Genomic DNA, 26,007 nt, shown 5'->3' with positions numbered 1-26,007 from the left:
GCGGCGTGGACCATGTGCCCTCCAAGAGCCCTCCCGGGGCAGTTTTGGAATCTCCGTGCGGTCCAGTAGCCGCGGGACGAACTGGCAGGACGTTTCTCTTAGGTGCTTGCTTGATGAAAGGCACCGCCAGGGGCGCTGTTCCGCTCCGTGGTCCATTTGTTTGGTCCTTTACAAGGTTTAATATGTATGTGTCTACAATAAGTCGGTTAGGAAAACAGTTGGGGTGGGGGGGGGGGGTGAGCTCAGAGACGAACTGAAGGAGTTTCCGCTCAGAGGGAGGACTACTCAGCCTTCCTTTTTTTTTTTATTTAGATTTTTTTATTCCCCTCCCCCGGTCTGCTCTCTGTGTCCATGCCCTGTGTGTTATTCTGTGTCCATTTGCATTCTTGTCAGTGGCACTGGGAATCTGTCTCTTTTTTTTTGCCTCATCTTGTGTGTAGCACCACTCCTGGGCAGGCTGCGCTTTATTTGCATGGGGTGGCTCTCTTTGAGGGGCGCATTTCTTGCGTGAGGGGCTCTCCTACGTGGGGGACACCCCTGCGTGGCTTGGCACTCCTTGCGGGCATCAGCGCTGCGTATGGGCCAGCTCACCACACCAGCCAGGAGGCCCTGGCTTTGAACCCTGGACCTCCCATGCGGTAGGGGAATGGATGCTCTATCAGTTGAGCCAAATCCGCTTCCCTCTGCCTTTCTTATTTTCCCACCTGTTGGTAACAAACTGCCGACCTACTATGTACCCCAGTACAGAGGCAGGAGTCTCCACTCTTATATGCAAGGGCAAGACTCCTTCCCCCAACGGGAAGCTGAGACCACTCTGGAATAATAACCTCTGAGTACCGAGAAGCAGCTAGGGAAGAATTTCTTATAATTGATGACACTCTGAGACTTCTCAGGAGAGCTGAGCCCTTCTTCCTCACCATCTCTTCACTTCTGCCTAGACGTCCTTCAAAAGGTGTCTGGTTAAATGAAGTATATATAGTACATCCATACGAAGGAACAGTAGGCAGCTGTAAGCAGGAATGAGAAAGCTGATTATGTACTGATAGAGAATGTCTACAAAGCTATATTTTAAGGGAAAAAAGCAAAATATAGTAGGGTATGAAATGTATGCTACCATTTCATAAATAAAGGAAAGATAACTGCTTCTGTATGCCTAGATGTATGCTTCTGTATGTATCTCCAGAAGGATACAATATACAGGCCCCAGTGAAGGTCTCATGGGGACTGGGTCATAGGAACAAGAGGAAACTTTTTCACTATACACCTGATTTCCTTAAAAAAAAAATTTTTTTTTTGAGAAGCCAGCACTCAACGGCTGAGACACATGGCTCCCCTGAGTTGGTTTTTTTGTTTGTTTGCTTGTTGTTTGCTTTTTGAGGCACTGGGAACCCATCCGGAACCTCCCATGTGGGAAGGAGGCACTCAGCTACTTAAGCCACGTCTGCTCCCTTAAAATTTTGAACAATGTGAATGGACTATTATTTTGAAAATGAATAACATTTAAACTTAAAAATAAATATTCTTGAGAGGTGGCTATGGCTAAGCAATTGAGTTTCTGTTTACCAAGAAAATAATCTCTCAGTAAAACTGTGAGATACTAAACTGCATGGAAAGTTTTTCTTTTATCATCAGTAAGTTTTAGTAACTGATAATCATACAAAATAATTCTTATAGACAGGCAAATTCTTTCCAGTCCAATAGAAGTTTAACTATCTCTCCTCCCACCCAACTCCCTGAAAAAAAAGTTTTGTCCTTATTTACATATTTGTTTCAATATTCCTGGTCTAGATATTCTAGATTCTCATACCAACCAATTCTAACATCTGTTTCCCTCTCATCAATTAACAAGTAGGAAAAAAAATCTTTAACTCATGTTATTTTATATAACAGTCATGATTTTACCTTTTTCTGAAAATTATCTTTGAATGCTTATAGACTAACCTGGAAGGATGCTTAAGAAATTAATGAGGAGGAAGCAGATTTGGCTCAACTGATAGAGTGTCCGCCTACCATATGGGAGGTCCGGAGTTCAAACCCAGGGCCTTCTGACCCATGTGGTGAGCTGGCCCACACGCAGTGCTAATGCACTCAAGGAGTGACATGCCATGCAGGGGTGTCCCCCATGTAGGGGAACCCCACATACAAGGAGTTTGCCCCGCATGGAGAGCTGCCCTGTGTGAAAAAAAGTGCAGCCTGCCCAGGAGTGGCGCTGCACACACAGAGAGCTGATGCAGCAAGACGATGCAACAAAAAGAGACACAAATTCCTGGTGCTGCTGACAAGAATGCATGTGGACATAGAAGAACACATAGCAAATGGACATAGAGAGCAGACAATGGGGGGGAAGGGGAGTGAAATAAATAAAAATCTTTTAAAAAAAAGAAATTAATGAGGAAAGTGAATATGGCTCAAGTGATAGAGCTTCCGCTTACCATATAGGTGGACCTGGGTTCCATCCCTGGGGCTTCCTGGTGAAAAAGAAGAGAAAGCGTGCCCACATGGCAAGCCAATGCCTGCATGAGTACACGCATGGTGAGCCAGTGCCCCATGCAAATGAGTCACGCAGCAAGATGATGCATCAAAAGAGAGACAAGGGAAGAGGCAAGGTGAAGCACAGCAGAAACCAGGAACTGAGGTGGCACAATTAACAGGGAACTTCTCTCTACATCAGAGGTCTCCAGGATGGAATCCCGGCGAATTCTAGAAGAGAGAAAATGAGAAGAGAAGACAACACAGACAGTAAAAACAGCAGGGTGGGAGGAAGGGAAGGGGGGAAATAAATAAGTACATCTTTTTTAAAAAGAAGAAATTAATGAGTCAGGGAGTGGGTGTAATTCAGTGGTTGAGCACCTGCCTCATATGTACAGGTCCCAGGTTCAATAACTGGTAACTCCTAAAATTAAAAAAAAAGAGAGAGAAATTAATGAGCAGTTATTAGTTTGGTGAGGGAAACTGGGTATGTGTAGAGGTGAAGGAGAAAAAAGACTTCCTTTCTATAGTCTTGTACTTTTAGAATTTCATAATATGTAAATGACTATCCATTCAATACTATAAATACTATAAACAAACACAATCTTTTTAAAAAGAAAACAGTATTTAAAAAAATATTGAAAAGAAGGAAATAAAGATAGGAAGTACAGTTTTGTGATTAAGAACAGGGGATTAAGGTCAATTAGACCTGGCTTTAAAGCTCTGACTTTTTTTTTTTAGGAGGTACACAGGGATTGAACCCAGGATCTTGTACATAAGAAACAGGCACCTAACCACTGAGCTACTTCAGCTCCCCAATGAGAGAATTGTTGTTTTTTTGTTTTTTTCCCCTCACTTGTTTGTTTCATTAGAAAGTACTGGGGATCAAACCCAGGACCTCATATATGGGAAGCGGGCAAGCAACCATTTGAGCTACATCCAGTCCCTTGACATTTCCTAGCCAACTGACTATGGGGCAGATTACTTAACCTCTCTAGGTTTCAGTTTCTTTATCCGTAAAATAGAGATTAATATCTTGTTCCAAAGTCATTGCAAAGATTGAATGAGATTTTAAATATGAAGATTTTTAGCACAGGGCCTGGTATACAGGAAGCACTCATAACAAACTTGGACTACAGCATTATCATTTTGTCATCATATCACTGTCATCATCAAATCCAATGTTTCTCATGTATAGGATGAACCCACTGAAGGAGAAGCAAGCAATTTTAGGAGGAACTACATAACAATAAATCACAAATCGAGACAGATTTTCCTTTTCCAATTTCTTTAAGTCCTTCCCGATTTCTCAAGGACAAAGTATCAGTTGGGTGCTAGTCCGTCTCTAAAAATGAAAATATGCTAATCTTTTTTTAACAAGGAAGGGGAAGGCTTTTTAGTACAGGGATTTCAGCAGTCAAAATCTGCTAGAATGTAATAACATCATTCTTTTTCCATTGTATTTCTTTTACAGTTACATTCATTCCAGAGCTGCATTTTGACTTTCATGGGCCTGGGCACATTTGCCTAAGGAGGCGCCTTCCTCCGTAAAAAAAAAAAAAAAAAGTAATGATAATAATTATTGTTATTATATTTTACAAATGTGTTGGTATAAATAAGAATATAATCTACGCTGGATTCATTATTATATATTATTAGTGCATCTTTTTTTTTTTTCCTGCTGATTTTCCATTTAGAAAGGAGATGGAAAATTTCCTTTACATGTAAGTGTATTCAAGTAAACAAAATCGAGTCCATTAAAATGTGAAAGTAGTAATACAGGTGGGGTGAGACTATGGCAAAAATGAAAGTTCTTCTTTTACAGATGTGGAGACTGGGGTCTAAAAATAGAAAGCCTTGTGGAGCCAAGACCAGAATTCCCAAGCCCCTCCCCCACTGTCTCCCACCCCCCCTCTCTTCCTGGCCCTTCAGGCGATATTTGTCCTGTCCTGAGCCTCCGGGAAAGGGTGAGCCCATCCCTGCTGGCCTAAGACTATCGCACCCGGACCCTAGGAGTTTCCCAAGTTACTCCACAACCCAGCACAGGCTTGTGGAGTCAGCTTCCCAGAGGACCCTATGAGGAAACGACTTCATAACGGAGTTTGGGTTTCATCAGAACACAGGTTTACACCATTCAGAAAGGCCAACAAAGGACCAAGTCCCTTTAAGGCCACGCTACAGCACCTGGTTAGACTAGGAAACAAGGGTGCTTGGAAAAGGAGTGAAATGGCATTCTGATTAGGAGGCTCATTGAAAGGCTTAGAGACTGACTCCTGTCACCCAGGTAACCGGGCCCCCGTAGGAGGACCATCCCCATGTGGGAAGAATGACCCTCACTACCCATCCCCCCAGGGCTTCTGTCCTCTTTTCTATTTTAACGCAACTGCTAAGAGGCTGAGGAGAAAGTCCAGGGGCCTAGCAAGAGAGCCAGCATCCACCAGTGAGTCAGCTTCGTGGGTCAGCTATCTGGAGGGCAAACTGAAATGGTGGTGGTGGGAGGCAAAGTGTAGTGTTTGAAAATGCAGACAGAGGAAAGAGTTCTGTGAACTAGGCCCCGGGGGAAGGAGCTTTTACCCCTAGTCTGAGCTATCCCGTGTGGCCTGCAGCAGGGCACAGAAAGGCCCCAGCAAGCATCGGCTAAGTGAATAGCAGACCCAGCTGGGTTTGAATCCCAAATTAATGCTAAACTGAGGAAGTAAACCCGGAGGTATAGTTAAGCAATGCTAGAATATAATCGGGGTGGATAGGGAGCATCAAATGTGGTCCTATTTGTAATATTGCTTTATAATTTTTTCAAAAGATCATTTTCTTGTTGTGCTTATGTAAATATAGGCAGTTAATGTTAATGCCTATTTATTTAGCAAAGAGATAGTTTTAATAGGAAAATGAGCATAGTCCAGGGCTTGCAGACATAAGGGAAGTATGACCCAAGTATATGGGGGGTGGGGACATAGCACGTGCCTCAGCCCTGCATCTTTAATGTGCTTTGCTCTGGGTACAGCTGTTTCTCTGGAATCTGGGCGAGGACTTGCACTCCCCCTGCTGCCCCCACCCCCATGTAATAGCTTTGTGTCTCTCCTCTCTTGCCCTTATCAGTTACATAGAGGAGGTAACAGGCACCACCAGCCTCCTGGAGGCAGCTGCCAGAAATGACTGTAGGGATGTGTGTGTAGGAGAAAATAATTGCTAGGAGGCACGGCTGGACAATTTAATCTGTGTCCTTGATGGCCAATGTCAAAGAACCTTCTCATTCAATCATTCGGCAAATATCTATTGAGTTTCTGCTGTGTGCCAGGTGCACGGGCCTGAAATGGAATCTGTGCATCCTACAAAGCAGGCAAGAATTATGACCTTGAACCACAGGGAGTATCTCCCACGAGCACCCCACACTATCTCCAGCCACAGCAGAAGTCAGCACGTGACACCAGTGTGCCACCTGTTCGCTTAACACCCCATTCCCCCTGTGCAATGGTGTCCCTCCTCCTCTCACTTATTCATTTGAATGATGGAAATGTATCTTGGAGATGGAATTGTAAGGAAACCAACAGATAGAAATCCCAAGTTGTCCCTAACTAGGTGTATTAGTCAGCCAAAGGGGTGCTGATGCAAAATACCAGAATACTGTTGGCTTTTATAAAGAATATTTATTTGGAGTAGGAGCTTACAGATACCAGGCCACAAAGCATAGGTTACTTCCCTCACCAAAGTTTATTTCCACATGTTGGAGCAAGATGGCTACTGACATCTGCCAGGATTCAGGCTTCCTGAGTTCCTCTCTTCCCGGGTTTTGCTTCTCTCTGGGCTCAGAATTTCTCTCTTCCTGCGGCTTGCTTCTCTTTCCTCTGTGTGCTTACTTCCCGGGCCTCCAGCTTAACAGTTCAGCATCAAACTCCAACGTCAAAACTCCAACATTGAAAACCCCAACTCTGTCCTTTGTCATGTCTTTTATCCGTGACTCAACACCCTAATCATAATTTAATCATGCCCAGGTACAGACCAGTTTACAAAAATAATCCAGTATCTATTTTTGGAATTCATAACTCTATCAAACTGCTACACTAGGTGAAGAACATTTGTAGTGGGTTGATGCCCAAATAGTTCATCCATCCCCTCTCCCACACCTACACATTATTATCACTAATCATTGCACAGTCATTGGAGTTGCAGCTCAGCAGCTGTTCCTTGCCCCTGGCAGTAGTTCCTGCCCTCAGAAACTGCCTTCTAGCTTAGGCAAGGTGTATTCATTCATTAAGTAAACATTGTGACTGCCCAGAAATGAAGTTCCCTTGGACACCTAATAAGCAGAGAAAGGAGGATTTGAATCCAAGTCTGTGTGACTCAGAGACACTTGTCCTTTCCCCCTTTCTGCATTGTGTCTAATCACATACATGGCTAGGGTAAAAAAAAGGCATAGCTACTGTTGCATCAGGAAAAAAAATTACAATCTGTGACAAGTAAATATTTGAATGATGAGGTATTTACGTGGTTTGTAGGACAAGGATAATTGCATATCAGAAGTTGAAGCCAAGTGAATACCTTAGCTGGATAAGTGACCACGGGGCTTCGTGTCTAAACTGGGCAGGGCTAGAATGCTAACTAGCTCCCTCTCCCTGTCAGGCATGGGCTGAATGAGTCAGGCGAATTGGCTTTCCTGGGACCAAGATAGGCACTCTCATCCTCGGGAGCAGTGCGTGGAAGCAGAAAGAGCTGGTCAAAACAAGAAGTCACAGTCTGAAAGGGACCAAATTCACAGTTGAGTAAATAGTCCAAACATGGACTTTCTATCCAAAATGGTGAAAGAGAGCTGGGGTCGAAGGTTAGAATTAGAAATGTGGCAGAGAAACCAAGTCAGCTGCCAAGTAAGGAGTATAGGGGTGGGCAGATGGGAGTGGATGTGGCTCAGGCAGTTGAGTTCCTGCTTCCCACATGGGAGATCCTGGGTTTGATCCTCAGTGCCTCTTAAAAATAAATAAATGACTAAACAAACAGGCAAAAAAATGAAAAACCAACTCAGGGGAGTTGATGTACTCAGTAGCTGAGCGCTGGCTTCCCACATATGAAGTCTGGTGTTCAATCCCTGGCCCTGGTACCTCGAAAAAACAAAGTGGGCAGGCAAGAGGGAGCCTTCTAAAACCAGCATGCAGTCACAAAGTCAGTTTGGGAATCAACCCAAATGTCTATCAGTTATACATCCACAAATGGAACACTATGCAACTTTAGATAGAGCTGCTGTGAAGACATAGAACAATATCCATGATATTATGTTAAGAAAGAAAAGAAATTATGGTAGAGTAAGAATTATTCGTGTGGGGTAATAATGTATATATGATTTTATAAGCAAAGAGGAGAGTTGGCCAACCACACTTGGAACTATTAACAGCAGTTATATCTGGGAAAGTGTCCGAATTGTTTGAAAATGTTTACAGAGCATGTAGATAACTTTTAAAGAATGATTTAAAATAATGAATGAATAAATAAATAAGCCCATTTAGAACACCCATAAGGGCTCATCAAATGTTTCTGTTCTACCTGATAAAGCTTTTTATTCCTAGAGCTTCCAGGGTCTTCAAATAAGGTGTGAATCTGGGATTCAGAGTATTTGTGTCTCAACAATTATTTAGATGCAATCCCTGTTTCATCTCCCGTCCCTGCATACCTCCAGTCAAATACTGAAAGAAAGATGAAGTCTTTACCAGAAAGGTGCTGTGAATGAGGACTCTCTAGTGAGGTTCCCTGGAAGGCCAGGTCCCTGGATAGTTGAGCAGGAAAGCACCCATGTGAGTCAGGGCTGGTGAGAAAGGTGATGGGTGAAGATGTCAGGGGAGCTGTGGCAGCCAAACCTGTGCCCTTCCTTGCAGAGGACTATATATGCAATAAATACAAGATGAGGTTCAGTTAGTGATCTGTCTTTTCTTACAAAGCATAGGTAACCCTACCAAAGGGGAGTGCCAAAATAGTTCTCAAAACATCATTCTCAAACAAATACATAGTGAGGGCCTTAATAGGAGACAACCATCAGGATGACATAGCTAGGTCAAAGGATCAAAGGACGATGCAAGGAATTCGTATTTGTGTGTGTGTGCTCAATGAAAAAGAGGCTGCTGGAATAAGATAGGTAGGTTAGCTACAAAACTGGCTACTATCTTACAGGGCAATAAGACTCTAACCTTTGAGGTTATCAGTATTGTGTCTTCAACCAATCCAGTGTCCACATAGAAGAGGTGGCATTGGATTGGGAAAAGTGGACATAATGGACAAAGGGTATGGGGAAAGGCAGGAAGAGATGAGAGGTGGAGGCGTCTTCGGGACATGGAGCTGCCCTGGATGGTGCTTCAGAGGTAATCACCGGACATTGTAAATCCTCACAGGGCCTACATGATGGAATAGAGGAGAGTATGGGCCATGATGTGAACCAATGTATATGAGGTGCAGAGGTGCCCAAAGATGTACTTACCAAATCCAATGGATGTGTCATGATGATGGGAACGAGTGTTGTTGGGGGGGGGGGAGAGGGGGGGGTGGGGGGGGTGGGGTTGAATGGGACCTCACATATATATTTTTAATGTAATATTATTACAAAGTCAATAAAAAATAAAAAAATTAAAAAAAATAAAAAAATAAAAAATAAAAGAAAAGTATTGTGTCTTCCAGATGGAAATAACTCCCATATCTATAAGACAAAAAGCTTTCACATATTCCCTGTTAATGTCTTCACATTAAAAAAAGCTATCATGGTAACATCTATACAACACAAAATTACTTTAAAATTTCATGTGTGCAATTCAGTAATATTAACTACATTCACAATATTTGTGCTACCTTCACCACCATCCATTCCAAAAACTTTTTCATGACCCAAAATAGAAACTATACCCAATAAGCAACAACTCCCCATTGCCCCCAACCCATCCCCCAGTAACCTGTAATCTACTTTCTGAATCTATGCATTTGTTTACTGTATGTATTTTGTGTAGGTGAAATCATACAATATTGTCCTTTTGCATCTGGCTCAACATGATGTCTTAAGGGTTCACCCATGTTATAGCATGTATCACAACTTCATTCCTTTTTATGGCTGAATAATATCCCATTGTAGGGAAGTGTATGTGGTTCAAGTGCTAGAGCTACCTATCATATGGGAGGACCTGGGTTCGATCCCTGGGGCCTCCTGGTGAAAAAAGAAGAGAAAGCGTGCCCACGTGAGTGCCCACTTGGTGAGCCAGTGCCCACACAAGCGCCTGTGCAAGTGCCCAAGTGGTGAGCCAGTGCCCTGCACAAGCAAGTCACGCAGCAAGATTATGACACATCAAAAGAGAGACAAGGGGAGAGTCAAGGTAAAGCATAGCAGAAACCAGGAACTGAGGTGGCACAATTGACAGGGAACCTCTCTCCCTGTCAGAGGTCTGTAGGTTTGAATCCCTGTCTCTCCTCTAGGAGAGAAAATGAGAAGACAATACAGACAGCAAAAAACAGCAGGGCAGGAGGAGGGGGAAGGGGGAAAATAAATAAATAAATCTTTTTTTAAAAATCCCATTGCATCTATATACTACATTTTGTTAATTCATTCATCTGTTGATTCACACTTGGGTTACTTCCACCTTTTAGCTATTGTGGATAATGCTGCTATGAACATTGGTGTACAAGTATCTGTTTGAGTCCCTGCTTTCAATTATTTTAGATATATACCTAGGAGTATAATTACTGGGTCATATGTAGCTCTATGTTTAACTTTTTGAAGAACTGCCAAATTGTTTTCCATAGCGGATGCACCACTTTGCAGTCCCACCTGCAGTGTAGAAGGGTCCCGATTTGTCTGTATCCTCACCAGCACTTGTTATTTTCCATTTTTTAAATAGGAGCTATACTAGTGGGTGTGAAGTATCTTGTTCATTTTTGATATGTTCGCGTCTGGTTTTTCAGAGTCTGGGCCTTGATCCATAGTAAAAAAGAAATCAAACTAAATTTTCTTCCTCTAGAAGGCTATTTTCCAACCAGGGCTCCAGAGACAGGATTAAACCCTATTGTCTAAAGCATTAAAACATAAGAGGTTCCCATATACCCCATTCCCCACCCTGCCACCTGCATCAATTTTTTAATTGTATTTTTTTGAAGATACATAGATCACAAGAAATGTTACATTAAAAAAAAATAAGAGGTTCCCATATACCCCCAGACCCCCAATTTTTTTAACAGGAGAACGTAGGGGTGTAAAGACGGTGAGAAAGGTTCATCCACAGCAACTTGTACTTTCAGCGTCAGAGGACTTGCCTCTGGATAAAATCTTCTGAGGACAGGAAAAGCCCTAGTGAGAACTTGAACCTCAGCCCACAGGAAAGAGAAGCCATGCTCATGCACAACTGGTGTGAAGAGAGTCCCTGAGGGCTCACCCTATTCACCCCCCAGAAGGAAAGGTCTTCATGGTAGACAAACCCTAGACCTGCATCCAGGGGGAAGAAAGGCTAAATTCACAATCCTCTGCTGCTAATTGGATATCTGACTTCCCTAACTAGGGAGAAATTCTGTAAATGCTGGACTGATTAAGTCAATTCCAGACTATTCACAATGGAGAGAGTTCTAGTGTCTTCATTGAGGGAAGGGCTTTAGCTTCAGTTCCAGTTTCATCAAGCAGCAGAGTCTCCATGGAGCTGAAAAACACTTTAAATGTGTAGAGTCAAAGATATTTTGGCCAGGGAGCTGAGATGGCTGCGCCTAGGTAGACCCAGTCTGAGAAAGCCTCCCCACTGGGCCTTGTCCCACACTGAGACTTTAGCTCACAAAGCATCAGGCACCTGCAAGCAGGCAAAGGATGCTCACTCCACTGCCTGCTTCAGGTTAGTTCCTGCCATGGATCAGTAAAGCAGAGGGGGTTAGCATTGAGTTTGGGGGTTGGGGGCTGGCAAACAGACTGATTCCAAGTCCTGCCTCTGCCACTTACTAACTCTGTGAGCTTGGGTGATTCAAATTAATTTTTTGGAGCCTCATTTTATGAAAAAATGTATTTAAAATAGGATTAATATTTATAGTCATTTCACAGGTGTTGTGAGAGTTAAAGAGAGGATGAATGTGGAGTGCTTTCTAGCGTCTGGCCCATGGTAAGCACTCAGTGTATGGAGTTGCTTTCACCACCTTTTTTTTGTTTGGCTGAATGCACTCCTAGAATCCACTAGCTTAATGTGCCTTTGAGGCTACCGACTTGAACACTGGGGATGAAGAAGTGGCATTTGGTGTGCAGCTGTTCAAACAATGCAGTGATATAAAGTAACTTCCTATGGTTTAGAGCCAAAGCACTGAGGTTCCAGAGAGGTCACAGGGAATGAAGCAGCTGCAAAGCTGAGACAGAGTCTTTTCAGGTCTTCTCCAAAGGCCCCCAGCATAAAAGCAAATGTCCTCTTCTTTCCATCATTGGTAAGTCTGGAGTAGTTGCTCTAGTGCTAGCAGCCAGTTGTTCTATTTAGTGGACAGGCCCAGCAATGAGAGCATCAGAGCACATGAAAGCTGTATTAAATAATCTGAGACAATCTCTTTGTTTTTCAAAAGGGTGGGGTTGTTGGATTTAGCAAATAAAATACAAGATACTCAGTTAAATGTGAATTTCAGATAAACAATATAAAAAAATTTAGCCTAATTATGTCCCATACAATATTGGGGAAATGCTTATACTAAACAATTATTTGCTGATCATCTAAAATTCATATTTAACTGGGCATGCTGTATTTTTTTCTGGAAACCCTAATAAGAGAAGATTTAGGTGTCAGAGGAAAAGCAACGTGCCTGAGTCACACAGCAGGCCAGTTCTCACACCCAGGTTCTAAGCTCACTGATCACCCCAAACACACAAATCCCAGCTTCCAGTTTTCTGGTCCAGGGAAATGTTTCCTGGACTAGGTGCCTCCGATTCCTCTTATGCAAGGGAAGAACCATTTCAGGGCCCTGGCAGAGGGATGGGGGTTGGGACTTAAGTCTGAGTCCAGGCTTATCTTGCAGTTAGGGTGATCATGGGCCAAATATTCAACTGCTCAGTTTCTCACTATCAAATGGGCCTATTGGGGTTACTATCAGATCAGCTGTGATGACAAATTCCTCATAAATTCTGTTGCCTGAGTTACATGCTGGGTCTGCTCTGTTATTGTTGTTTTTTTTTTTTTAATTTTTTTATCATGATCCAGAAAGCCCTACATGTAGGAGACTGGGGGGAAGAGGGGGCCGGGGAGAGCTTTGTTGTGAATGGCTGAGAACTGCCCCCAAGTTCCCCCACCCTGCCGGCCGAGGGGCTACGGACTCAATTCTTGGCCCGACTCATAAAGCAGGACCAAGCCGCCAGTCACAGCCTGACTTACAGGAACTCACACCCGCGATCAATCATCCTTAATTTGTAACTGGGTAGTGTCCTGGGCCAGCCAATAGCTAAGACCGACCCCACCAGGCACACACCCTGCCCTCGCTGATTTTGCGGGACTCTCCACTCAGTCTGCGCGGACGCTGCCCACGGACCGGGAGTTTGGAGCAGGTTTGGCGCAGCCTGGGAGCCGGGAGTGAAGAGGGCTGGGGAGGTGGGCTCTCCTCTCCTCCTGCCTTCCTCTCCCCCCGCAGTTTCCTGCCCACTTTCATCTCGGCAGTCCCTATAGGCTCGCTTCCACTTGAGACTTTTGCCGCCGCCTTCCCCCTCCTCCTCTTTCCTCAGGGCTGGGGACAACAGCCCCCTCTCAACTTCCCCCCCCCCCCCCCCCCCCCCCGCTCCCTGCCTCTGGCCTCATTGTTTGTCGAGAGCGGGAAGACCCGCTTGATTGAACAGATGGACGGAGACCTGGGCCAGCGGGTGCCGGGAAAGGGAAGCGGTTTGGGGAAAACAAAACAGAGGGAGGAGTCACGGAGAAAGTGGCCCCGGGAGGGAGCTGGAGGGAGAAGAAGGGCTGGGGCTTGGAACGGAATGGGGGCGGGCCCCGGGTGGGACGGGGATCGGTGGGCCCCCCGGGCTCCCCAGGCGGGCTCCGAGCAGGCTCTGACACCGGCTGCCTCCGCAGGTCTCAGGCTGACGTTGCCGCCCAGATGGCCTCCAGGCTGACCCCACTGACCTTCCTGCTGCTACTCCTAGCTAGGGTAAAAGGCCCCTTTCTAGGGTGGGGGCGGGATGGAGGAGGGTGGGGACTGAGGATTAACCCTTCAGCTTCTCGGAGTGAGGAGAGCTCTGCTTGAGATCTGCAAGTCTGATCCTTGCACCAGAGTGCAAGAAGGGCGCTGGATCGAAGTTATCTGTCGGGTTTAATTCTGACGCACTGCTACCAGCTTTGTGGTCGTGGGCAAGTCATTTCTCCAAACCTGGTTGTCCTATTTCGTAAAGTGGAGAATGAATAGACCCCCACCCTGTCCTCCAAACAAGCTTGGCAGGAGGATTACAGGGCAACGAAATGGGCAGCACTTTGTGATACAAAAGCAAGGAAGTCGGGGAGTCCCAGAAAAAGACGGATGCCTGCCTGGGTGTGTGTGGATGTGTGTGTAGCATGCTGGCACATGTGCGCGTGTGTAAGTGGACATAAGCTGTGCCTTTTCAGATTCAGCAGACCACAAGGGATCTGGAATCAGAATTTGGTTTGATTCTTAGCTTTCCCTGCCCACCTCCCCCACCCCACCTCCCACTTCTGTGAGACCCCAGGTCCCTTACTTCATATGTCTGAGCATCGATTTCTTCATCTGTGGAATGGGGATAATACATGCTTTCTCAACTCGACAACTATTGACATTCGAGGCTGGGTAATACTTTGTTAGGAGGGGCTGTCTGCCCTGTGTGTTGTAGGATGTTTTGCAGCATCCCCGACCTTTCCCCACTAGATGCCAGTAGCACTCCCCCCAGTTATGGCAACAAAAATGTTTCCAGACCTTGCCAAACATCACCTGAAGGACAAAATTGCCCCAGATTGAGAACCACAGGTCTCTATTCTTTTTTCTTTCTTTCTTTTGGAATCCTGATTGTTTTCAATACCCACTAATGGGTCACAACCCACAATATGAAAAACCACTGTTTTAAAGCAAGCACAAGTTCAAACTTCCATATGGACCAGGCAGGGGAATCAAGACAGCAGACAGGCATTTACAAGAAATTACAACAATGTGGCTAAATGGCATTCAGCTTCAATGTTTAGGAGACACCTTCCTATATGGCAGTAGTTGATCAGAGATAATAGAATATCTGGCTACCCCTCATCTTCTGCATTGCCCCTCTCTGAAGGAATGGTGTTCCCAGGGTTGACCCATCACCTGTCAGGTGTTCCTGGGAATTATGCTTTGATACAGGACATTTCCACATCTCCACCTTTCTTCCTGCTTTGAGTGTTTGAGGGGGCTGTGTCTCATAATAAGAAAAATGAAACTCAGTTTCATGAACCACAGGATGGATGCTCCTCAAATCCAAATGAGAACAGCCACAGTTCGGTGGATCCAGAGAGCTTCAAAGAGGGAAGCAAAGGAATCATCTCGGAGGAAGATAAACCCAAACATCTATCTAATCTACATGACATGAACTCTTCTAGCTTGCTGACAACCAACTCAACCATCAAAATAATAGTCAATACCACTGTCACCAATACCCAACCTGCCACCCAATCCACTACCCAGCCCACTACCCAGCCCACTACCCAGCCCACTACCCAGCCTACTACTGAGTCCTGCCCAGAGCCCATCACATCCTGCTCTGATGTGGAGAGTCATGCAGTGGAGACCATGTTGGAGGAGGCTTTGATGGATTTCTCCCTGAAGCTCTACCGTGCCTTCTCTGACATGAAGAAGCCTGAGACCAACATGGCTTTTTCTCCATTCAGCATCGCCAGCCTCCTCACTCACATTCTGCTTGGTAAGAACCTGACTGAATTTTCTCCAGCCCTCCTGTTGGTGTGACACTTTCATTAGGGACACCCACTCAGAAAACATCTATAAAACTAGGCCTCTAGGAGGAAGCTGTAAAAATGAGCTACATATTTTCATTCTTGAATATTCCTTCATTCTTTCATTTAACAATGATTTAAAAATAGGCATTATTACTTGTAAGATCCTGTAGACTATGCAAAAACAGATCAAACAAGGTCCCAGCTACCAACCATGGCTCAAGGTATGGTGATATTGGAGATAAAACAAACATAGACCTAGAAGAGAATCTTGTTAATGATGCTTTCTAGCCCTGTGACCTTGGGCAGATAGCTTATATTCTCTGAGCCTATGTCCTCGTGTGTAAAATGGAGCTGGTAATACCGACCTAAAAAAAATTGTTGAGAAATAGATAGCCTGGTGCTTGGCTCAGTGGGAAGTCAATAAACGTTAATCCCTCTGCTTTCCCTCCAGGAGCACTGTTGCTTCCCATGGGGAATTTCCCTGGGAATGGTACAAACAAATTTTTACAAGCAGTGGAGAGAGCTTTTCTTCCCAAGAGGAAAATACAGGAGGCCACTAGAGAAAATACAGCAAGCAGTTAAGAACCTTGCTTCTGGAGCCCCAAAATCCCAGTATCACTGGCTTCTACTCATTAGATGCCAGCCATACCCCCACCCTCCAGTTGTGACAACCAAAATGTTTCCAAACATTGCCAAATGTCCCCTGGGAGACAAATTTCATTCTATTGACTTTAGTTCAAATCTTTATTGCTCAAAAGAGATGACTCAAATCCTGTCTCCAGCCTCCACTTATTAGCTGTGTGGCCTTAAATTGATCAAATTACTTAATCTCTTAAACCTTAGTTTCCTCATCTGTATAATGGGAAGAGTTATTGTTCTTATTCAAAAGCCTCAATGTGATAATATAGGAGAAGCTTTATGATGCCTGGAACACAGTAAATGCTGAATGAATATTAGCCTTTACTGCACAGAAGACGTGTACAACAAACATTTAATAATGAATGAATATCTGAAAAGATATTAAACATCCCCTTTAATGATTCCCTGATTTCTCCTCTAGTAGTGATCATGTGACCTTGCCTATAGGGTAAGCTTTTGTAAACCAAAACCACCTAAATAACAGCTGATATGTGGACGGGGCAATGGCTGGACCTGGCTTTGAACAATGAGTGTGATTTAAATAGGTAGAGAAATGGGAGGAATGGGAATATTTGAAGCCCTGGAGAAGCCAAACCTGGTGATTGTTCCTAATTATCCTACCCCTTTCTTTCTGACACATGTCTCTTCTTCCAAAAGGATGCTTCCAGCTCTGATGCTCCGTGACTCCCTCCAAAGGAGGGAATAACTCCCCATTCCAGCCTGGTCCCAAATGCTGTGTTGCCCACTCCTCCTGCAGTTGTTCCTCATCTCTGCCCTTTGTTTTAGGGGCTGGGACCAGCACCAAGAAAAACCTGGAGAGCATCCTCTCTTACCCTGAGGACTCTGCCTGCATCCACCATGCCCTGAAGGACTTCACGTCTAAAGGTGTTACCTCCGTCTCTCAGATCTTCCACAGTCCAGGTGAGTGTGGAGTGGAGGGCTGCTGAGAAGGAGCCCGGGACCCTCTGAAGGGGAATCCAGCACAGGGGAAAGGGAACAGAGGGAAAGTTGGAGCTAGAACATCAGGGGTGGGGTGGAGAGCAGGTGAGAGCCTTAGCAGAAGTGCCTGGGTGGCTGAAGGAGGAGGCTCATTCTCCTGACCTTTCAGCTACACCTCTGTGCTATGAGACCTTAGGTAAGTCATTTACATTTAGCAACTCATTTTAGACTACGACTGAACTAATGCGTTCATAGATGGATTAAGCCAGAGGGCTAGAGAGCTGTAGACATAAAATTGGCAAAGAAACTGCTAATCTTTGGATTAGGGGATCTTGGGTCTTGGGACTCTCATTCTTTGTACTTTCATGATACTTGCATTTGCTACCATTTACGTGTATTGCTTTATTAATTAGGTAAAATAATAATAGTAGTAATAATATTTAACTTCCAAAATTATCTAATGCAATTGATTTCAAACCTTATACCACAGAGCCCTAGGGTTTTGCACAGCTGCTTCAAGAGCCCTGGGGAAAGGGGAGAGGGAGGGGATGAGGAAAGCTGAGTGGCAGGGAGTGGGTCACCACTTCCTGCGAGAGGGCGCTGGAGCCAGCTGGGCTCTGAGATCCCACCCAGCCCATTATATATTGTGGGCTTCGGAGATGACTTTAGTTGAAAACACAATTGTCCTGGTTAAAAAGGTTTGAACATCATCGATGTAGTGTAAGCTCCTTTATTTAAAAAAAGGAAATAATTTTAGGAAACTCTAAAAGTCATACTCATTTCATTGTAGAAAACTGAGGAAATACAGAGAGGCAAAAAGAAAAAAGAAAACCCACCTATCACCCCCATCATCTAAAAACATCCTCTGTTTTTATGGCAGAAGTATGCAAGAAAAGTTACATTTATTTATTTCCTATAAAGCAACTTAATCCTCTGTCTTGCGGGGTTGGTGGGAAATACAACCATCTCCATTATTTTAGGGCTTCCTGCCCCCCTCCCTCTTCCATTCCTGCCCTGGGATTATGCCAAGATTCTGGGGTCTTATGCTGTACGTAAACATCAGCGAAGCCTTGAGAAATATCTTTTCTGTTTAGTCTAGGAAAAATTTCTCTTTCAAACACTCTTTTCTTCAGTGGAGAACAAAAGCCAGGAAGTCTTGTCATAAACCTCCACTGCGGCTGGGAAACAGAGTCTGTTCCCTGCTGGATTAAGGGAAGAAAGAGGGGAAATACAGGGAAGCCAACAGAAGTTAACATCTCAGAGTAATCTTGCCAAGTCATGGTCACATGACAAGCAGAAGCAATGAGGGTCTAGGACTCAGTTCTCCTGCTCTTAGGCCAAAGTTTGCTTTCTTAGGGTTTCACCCGCTGCATCTTTAGAAGGGGCTGCACCCCTGGTTCCAAAGTGCTCTATTTATTAGTGAGGGAACATAGAAGTGGGGACCACTTGCACTCCCAGGGTCTGCCTTTGGAAGGGAAGGGGGTCTTCAGTGGACTCATGCCTCCCTCTCTCAACCTGCCCCAAGACCTGACCATAAGAGACAGCTTCGTGAACGCCTCTCAGAGTCTGTATGGCAGCAGCCCCAGAGTCCTGGGCAATGACAGCAATGTCAACCTGGAACTCATCAACAGCTGGGTGGCCGAGAACACCAACCACAAGATCACCCAGCTGCTAGACTACCTGCCCTCCGACACCCGCCTTGTCCTCCTCAACGCTGTCTATCTGAGTGGTAAGGGGGCCCTCAACCCCAGTCTTCCAAATGGGCTCCCTCCTTCCTGCCTGGCCTCAAGGCCCACCTACCCCAAGGTTCCACCACCAGATCCCAATGGACCTGTCCCACCCCTTGCCAACAGCGCCTTTATCTCTACATCATCCTTACCCACCTGCAGCGGAGCTGTCCTTACCCTCTCTTCCCTCTAGCCAAGTGGAAGACAACATTTGATCAAAAAAAAACCCAGAAGGCGCCCTTTTACCTCAAAACGTCTGTGATAAAAGTGCCCATGATGAGTAGCAAGAAGTACCCTGTGGCCCATTTCACTGACCCAATTTTGAAGGCCAAGGTAAGTCCTTGATTCTTCCTGCTTGTGTTTCAGAGCCTCCTGCGTGTCCTGATGTCTTTTCTGCTATGGCCCATCCTTCAAGCGTCCACACCTCCTAATTCATTGCTACTCCTTTCCTCTTTTCTCCTTCACCTCTCTCGGGCTTTGGCTGAGACAGGTGTTGCATGTTTTAGACCGTAAGGCAGGACAATAAAGTACTTCATTCATCTTTACTGCTTGCTTCTAGTCTGTGCCTTTGTTTCTCTTTCCGGTCAACCCACGCAGGAAACCCTTAATAAGACATGTGTGTGTGAGTGTACCTGTATATAGCCTGTAAAGATGTATGTACATGTGCATGGGTGTATATGTGTGTGTATATATGTGGTGAGTGCATTTGTGCACGTGTTAAATGACTTAAGTTCCTTAGCAGAAATTGAACAATAAAATTTTAATGGATTGGAGGGTGGAAAGACAGAATACGAAACACAGAAGAATCTAGTTGGTAAACTATCTCATGCCCAGTGATTAGACCTCTCTGACATATTAGGACAGCAGGACAGACCTTTGAGACAGAAAAAACAAGGGGACACACCCAGTGGAGGACTCAGTACCGGGCTGTGATGTAAAGGATCTGTTCTTGGAACATGCCAAGCTTGTTCGCACCTTGAGAGCTGTCCCTTGCTTCGCCCTCTGCCCGCACCCCTCTTTGCTCAGGTCTTCACAGAGCTTGTTCCTTTTGGTCATTCAGGTCTCGGTTCAAAGGTCACCATGATGGAAAGGACCTCCCTCCTTAAAGTAGTCTTTTCCTTATCCTGTAACATTGCCTTGTTTTATTATATTCATGATGTGGATCAATCTCTGAAATTATATTTGCTTATGTGATTACAGTGTTGTCAATTACCCTGATACTGTCTCCCTCCTTGGGAACATGGACCTTGCCAGTCCTGTTACCTACTAGAGGGACTCATTAAATATGAGCACAGTTAACTTAGAGTACTAAAGGGAGCAACAAACTTAGTGTGAGTAGCTAGGAAAACGTCATAGAGGAGGTTCCTTTTGACCATTCTTTTGCTCACCTCCTTACCCATCATTCCATCTTGCCAGTGTTTTCCATGATGCATTTAACAGAACCAGAAAAGGCACAGAAAAGTAAATGTGTGTGGCAAGTTGTTCTGAGCATCACTCTAATGTAGTGGGGGAGGGTATCACTGTGAGGTTTTTCAGTGCAAAGGAGGAGTTTTGGGCACCCAAAAACTATAGTTCCTTGGGTTTGTTGTTTTTTTTTAAAGATAAATGTCTTTATTTTTCTTTCTTCCCCTCCCCCTTTCCCACCCTGCTGTTTTTGCTGTCTGTGTCATTTACTGTGTGATCTTGTGTCTATTTCTCTCTTTTTGTCTTCTCTTCTCATCTTTCTCCTCTAGGATTCAATCCCAGGGACCTCTAAGGTGGAGAGAGGTTACCTGTCAATTTCGCCACCTCAGTTCCTGGTCTCTGCTGTGCTTCACCTTGACTCTCCCCTTCTTCTCTCTTTTGTTGCATCATCATCTTGCTGCATGACTCACTTGTGCGGTCACCGGCTTACTGTGCAGCACTCAGCTCGCCATGCAGGCACTGGCTCACCACACAGGAACTTGCGCGTGCACTCAGCTCACCATGTGGCCACTCAGCTCACTGCATGGACACCCAGCTCGCCGTGCGGGCACTCAGCTGGTGCGTGGGCACTCAGCTCACCACGTGGGCATTGGCTCCATGCACAGGCATGCTTTCTCTTCTTCTTTTTCACCAGGAGACCCCAGGGATCAAACCTATGTCCTCCCATATGGTAGGCAGAGGCCTTATCACTTGAGCCACATCTGCTTCCTGAGTTCCTTGGGTTTTAAACAAATATTTAATTTGTTGTATTCACTTTATAAATTCAAAACCAAAGTTTTACTCAAGCCTTTTAAATTTTAAGTTGAACTTGCAACTCTGTTTATAATAGAGAAATTTTCATGTAAGAGAATAATTTCAATTTTTTCTTTAATTAAATCACATTGAACAGAGTCAATTCCTTTAAACCATTTGTGTCATTTACAAACATAGTTAATTAATATTCCTGTAAGCTCCCTTTATAAATTTAATACATATGGTTTTCTTTTTAAGCTTGTCAGTCACCCGATAAGGTAATTACAACCCTTTCAGACCACATCTTTTTTTTTTTTTTAATTAGAGGCTATATCTTCTTGAACACTGTTGAACTGAAAATTAAACCTCAAGAGTAAGTTAATTTCCAACCACCATCCCAATGTCATTCTCAAATGTAATGAACATATCCTACACTTTTTAAAGTATCAAACTAATGTGTCAGAGTCTCTTAAGAACTACAAACACTTTATTTTTTTTAAGATTAATTTTATTTATTTATTCCCCCTCTTGTTGTTCTACACTCACTGTCTGCTCTCTGTTTCCATTTGCTGTGTGCTCTCTGTGTCTGCTCATCTTTTCTTTAGGAGGCATCAGGAACCGAACCTGGGATCTCCCATGTGGGAGAGAGGTGCTCAATTGCTTGAACCACCTCAGCTCCCTGCTTTGTTGTGTCTCATTGTGTTTCCTCTTTGTGTCTCCTTGTTGTGTCATCTTGTTGCATCACTTCACTATGCCTACCCGTCACACCAGGTCGCTGTCTTGCTTATCTTCTCAGGAGGCACAGGGAACCGAACCTGGGACCTCCCATGTGATAGGCAGGAGCTTAATTGCTTGGGCCACATCCACTTCCCAAACACTTTATTTTATTTTTTTAAAAGATTTATTTATTTATTTATGCCCCCTGACAGCTTGTTCCTTTTCTTTTGCTGTCTCTTCTCTGTGTCCATTCACTGAGTGTTTTTTCTGTATCTGCTTGTCTCCCTTTTGTTGCGTCATCTTGCTGCACCAGCTCTCCATGACACACAGGCCGTCAGCTCTCCACGGTGCACGGGCCAGCTTTGCCTTCACAAGGAGGTCCTGGGACACGAACCCAGAGCCTCCCATATGGTAGACGGGAGCCCAACTGATTGAGCCACAGCCCTTCCCCCAAACACTTTAAATAACACATATGTAGTATACCCTGAACTTAACAGCCAGAGTTACTAGTATGGACTTGGTTTACTTTGTCATTTCCATGTTGAATGCTAAACTTTCCCAGGGGCTAAGGGTATTTATTTATTCTACTAAGAGGGCTGGATTTATCAATTCAGGTATGCTAAGGTTACTAGCTTCAAAATTCAAGACCACAGAGTGGTCATCCAAATACACAGGACTTAAAGGGTACATACTGCCCAGATGAATTGACCCTATTCAGGCCTATGTCAACAGGGATCCCATGTCCATGCTTTATAGTTTATAAAGGTTCATAATCTGTTTATCCTAAGTCATTTTTTTCAAATCCCAATAGTTGATTAGTGTCAATTCATTTTTTGTTTTTATTTTTTTATTTTTAATAATAAATTGTCTTTTTTTCCAAAGATACATAAATCACCAAAAAATGTCACATTAAAAAATATTAGAGGTTCCCACATACCTCCACTTCTCACCCCCCACCCCCACTCCTCCCACATCAATAACCTTTCATCGTTGTGGCCCATTCGTTACACTTGGTGACTACATTTGGAGCACTGCTGCACCGTCATTTGTTTTTGAGGTACCAGAACCAGGGAGCCACATTGGCTCCCCTGAGTTGGTTGTACTGTTGGTTTTTGTTTTCTTTAGGAGGCACCAGGAACCAAACACAGGCTCAACCATGTGGGAAGCAGGTGCTCAACCGCTTGAGCCACATCCACTCCCACAATTCATTTCTGTATTGCCCAACTGAATTCTGCATTCTTCTAGATTCTTCTTGTCTATCTTTCAACCTCAATCATAATGCTATTTTACTAATAGTTTCTTTTTTAAAAATATTTATTTATTTATTTCTCCCCCCCTCCCTCCATTGTCTGCTCTATATCTATTTGCTGTATGTTCATGTTTTCTTCTGTGTCTGCTTATATTTTCATTAGGTGGCTCCAGGAACTGATCCTGGGAACTTCCAGAGTGGGAGAGAGGCGATCATTCTCTTGTGCCACCTCAGCTCCCTGGTCTGCTGTGTCTCATTGTCTCTCCTCTGTGTCTCTTTTTGCTGTGTCATCTTATTGTGTCAGCTCTCCGTGTTGGCTGGCACTCCTGCATGGGGCGGCACTCCATGTGAGCTGGGACTCCGCATGGGCCAGTTCGCTGTGCAGGCCGGCTCGCCTTCACCAGGAGGCCCTCAGGATCGAACCCTGGACCTCCTATATGGTAGACAAGAGCCCAATTGCTTGAGCCACATCCACTTCCCTAATCATAGTTTCTTCCATATATCCTATTAGACTAGGGTTTCTCAGCCTAGGTACAATTGACATTTTGGACTGGATAATTGTTGTGCGGGGGGTTTTCTGTGCATTGTAGGATATTTATCAGCCTCCCTGGCCTCTGCCCACTAGATGCCAGTAGCTGCACCCCACCCCTCACCCCCACCCCGTGGTGACAACCAGAATGTCTCCAGTCATTGTTACATGACTGCTGGGGGACAAATTTACCCTAGATTGAGAACCACTGTATTAGACGCACACATCCTGCCCTTATCTCATACTTTTGTCTGGCCTTCAGTTGAGTCCTTCTAATGGCAAGCTAAAAGATAGGTTAGGATCAGCTTGGGCTCAATTTTGAATGCCAGCCTACAAGATCGATACTTAATCTCATCAGCAAAGAGGAACCATCAAAGGTTTTTAAAGGGACTGACCTGATAACTCTGCTGGCACATTATGGTGATATGGACTTGCTCTACAACATACTAAGGAGGGAGGGATGGGAGCCCCAAGAGATCAAATCACTTGCTGGAATCACAGGGCTAGTCAGTGGTGGAGTCAAACTAGCAACATTGGGAGGGTGTGATCCTAGGCCTGTGTGATCAGATACTCATGCTCGTTCCTCTGCATCTCGTGAGCAGAATTAGGCTACTTCTTACCCCGCTGGCATCCCCATTTCTTGGCACAGCGTGGGAGCCCAGGATTGGCTGCTGCTTGTTGAAATAGTATAGACTGGCCGCAGCTGGACTGAAGGGCAGCCTTGGGGCTCAGAGGGCAGAGGCTGGCAGAGAGCTGGCATGGGAAGACTGACAAGGTGCATTCCTCTTCTCCAGGTGGGACAGCTGCAGCTCACCCACAACCTGAGCTTGGTCATCCTGATGCCCCAGAACACCAAGCACAGCCTCAAAGACATGGAGGAGGCCCTCAGCTTCTCCGTCTTCAAGGCCGTCATGAGGAAGCTGGAAATGTTCAAGTACCAGCCCACACTCCTGACCATGCCCCTCATCAAAATGAAGAGCAACCAGGACATGCTGGGAATCATGGAGAAAATGGGTGAGACCTGGCAGCGTGAGTCACTCCCCAGGTCATCAGGGGAGAAAGCTGGCTCCCTAAAGTGCAGCTAGCATTTTCTAGAGTATCTTTACATCCATAATCTCAGGTTGTCCCTCAACCCAGTGAGTTAGTGGGGCAGGTGGTATTATCCCATTGCATCATTGAGTAAAGAGTCTCAGAAAGTTCATGTGACTTGCTCAGTTTGAGCTAATTCGAGATGGACCAGAACTGGAATCCATGTTCTGGTTCTCTTAACTGTTTCCACCGTGGTTCATTTTGACAAAAACCCTGGGATAGGTGACCAAGGTGAGTTGTGGGTGCTCCTTTCCCAGAGGCATTTCACAACAGATAAACACTCCATGGAATAAGCAAGAAACTACCTGGATAAGAGGGTCTGGAGGTGTCTGAGTTTAGGAGAGGCCACAAAGCCTCCATTTCCTAACCTTGGCCTCACAACCTGATATATGACCTCATGATCATTTGACCAATGTATCACTTCATTCCTGTTATAGAACCTGACCTTCCATGACAAGGTCTCATTTCCTAGCGGGTGGCAATACCTCCTTGTATACCACCTCATTTTATACATGTAACCTCACTCTGCAGTAGTACCTCACTTCCAAGGTTCTTGCAGGCAAGGAAGTGCTGATATCATTTTTCAGGGTTTTGATTCGGGGAAGGGAGAAGGATAGAGCAAGGTCTCTCTCTGCTCTTGAGAGAGGGGTAGTTGGGGTGAAGATGGACTCACCGGAAGAGGATCCCATGAACTGGCCCAGAAAGGAAAAGCAAGGGAAAGGAGGAAAGGACTGTTTGGCCCGGGGACTAGTCCAGAATATCCCCGACGAATGGCTCCAGCCTCTGAGGGTTTTGTGCTGATCGCTGACCCTGTGCTTTTCTCTGGTTATGGTCTAGAATTTTTTGACTTTACCTACGACCTCAACCTGTGTGGGCTGACGGAGGACCCAGATCTTCAGGTTTCGGCCATGCAGCACCAGACAGTGCTGGAGCTAACAGAGACAGGGGTGGAGGCAGCGGCGGCCTCTGCTGTGTCGGTGGCCCGCAACTTACTGGTCTTCGAAGTGCAGCAGCCCTTCCTCTTCCTGCTCTGGGACCAGCAGCACAGGATCCCTGTCTTCATGGGGCGGGTGTATGACCCCACGGCCTGAGGCCAGCAGGGGGCCAGGTTAGGGTAAAGCCTGCCCCTCAATCCTCAGCTCTTTCACTTGCTGTCTGCTGCTGCCTGCCTGGGATTACCCCCAGCCGCCCGTTGCCCCAGGGGCCCTCTGTCCTCCACCCAAAGGGCTTCCTCAGGGTCTGGCAGAGGAACCTGCTTCCAGCAGCCCTTCCCCATCTCCCTGTCGTGTTCTCCAAACCACTTTTTGCAGCTTTCCTTGGTTCAAGTACACCAGACTTTACAAATAAAACTGGCAATGGCCTTATCTCTCATTTGCCCTTCAACTATTAGCTGCTTCCATTTTAGAGGGCGAGGCTAGCAGGATGCCTGGATCAGTTAGCTGTTGCAGTGTAACAAGTCCTTCCAAACTTAGTGGCTTAAAATAGCAGACATGTATTATTTCACCTAAGTCTCTGAGTTGGCTGGGTGGTCTTGCTGATCTGAACCGGACCGTGTTGATCTCCCCTGGACTTGCT

At 45.1% G+C, this 26,007-nt stretch overlaps 1 protein-coding gene across 2 annotated transcripts; it reads left to right on the top strand.

Moving 5' to 3' along the window:
* The first annotated feature begins 12,824 nt into the window (after positions 1–12,824).
* On the top strand, positions 12,825–25,803 carry SERPING1 (serpin family G member 1). Of its 2 annotated transcripts, none has more exons than XM_004471031.5 (8): positions 12,825–12,976; positions 13,491–13,566; positions 14,854–15,313; positions 16,773–16,907; positions 18,451–18,654; positions 18,846–18,985; positions 24,138–24,357; positions 25,270–25,803. In XM_004471031.5, the coding sequence occupies exons 2-8, from the start codon at positions 13,516–13,518 to the stop codon at positions 25,521–25,523; spliced, it is 1,464 nt and encodes a 487-aa protein (XP_004471088.1). In that variant the 5' UTR covers positions 12,825–12,976; positions 13,491–13,515; the 3' UTR covers positions 25,524–25,803. The 2 variants fall into 2 exon arrangements, with proteins under 2 accessions (XP_004471088.1, XP_004471089.1); XM_004471032.5 differs by lacking the exon at positions 12,825–12,976 and adding an exon at positions 12,999–13,019.
* Positions 25,804–26,007: the final 204 nt, after the last annotated feature.

This window comes from Dasypus novemcinctus, chromosome 10, assembly GCF_030445035.2.
Source record: "Dasypus novemcinctus isolate mDasNov1 chromosome 10, mDasNov1.1.hap2, whole genome shotgun sequence".
In the NCBI taxonomy this organism is placed as follows: Eukaryota; Metazoa; Chordata; class Mammalia; order Cingulata; family Dasypodidae; genus Dasypus; species Dasypus novemcinctus.
The sequence above is the reverse complement of the archived record's forward strand: the minus strand, read 5'-3'. Positions and strand labels throughout refer to the sequence as shown.

What these genes read in the sequence shown, in the direction of transcription:
- SERPING1 (XM_004471031.5), top strand. Translation starts at nt 13,516, where the DNA reads ATGGCCTCCAGGCTGACCCCACTGACCTTCCTGCTGCTACTCCTAGCT. An exon ending in TGCTGCTACTCCTAGCTAGG is followed by an intron (nt 13,567 to 14,853) that starts GTAAAAGGCCCC and finishes CATGAACCACAG; the next exon opens with GATGGATGCTCCTCAAATCC. An exon ending in ACCCAATTTTGAAGGCCAAG is followed by an intron (nt 18,986 to 24,137) that starts GTAAGTCCTTGA and finishes CCTCTTCTCCAG; the next exon opens with GTGGGACAGCTGCAGCTCAC.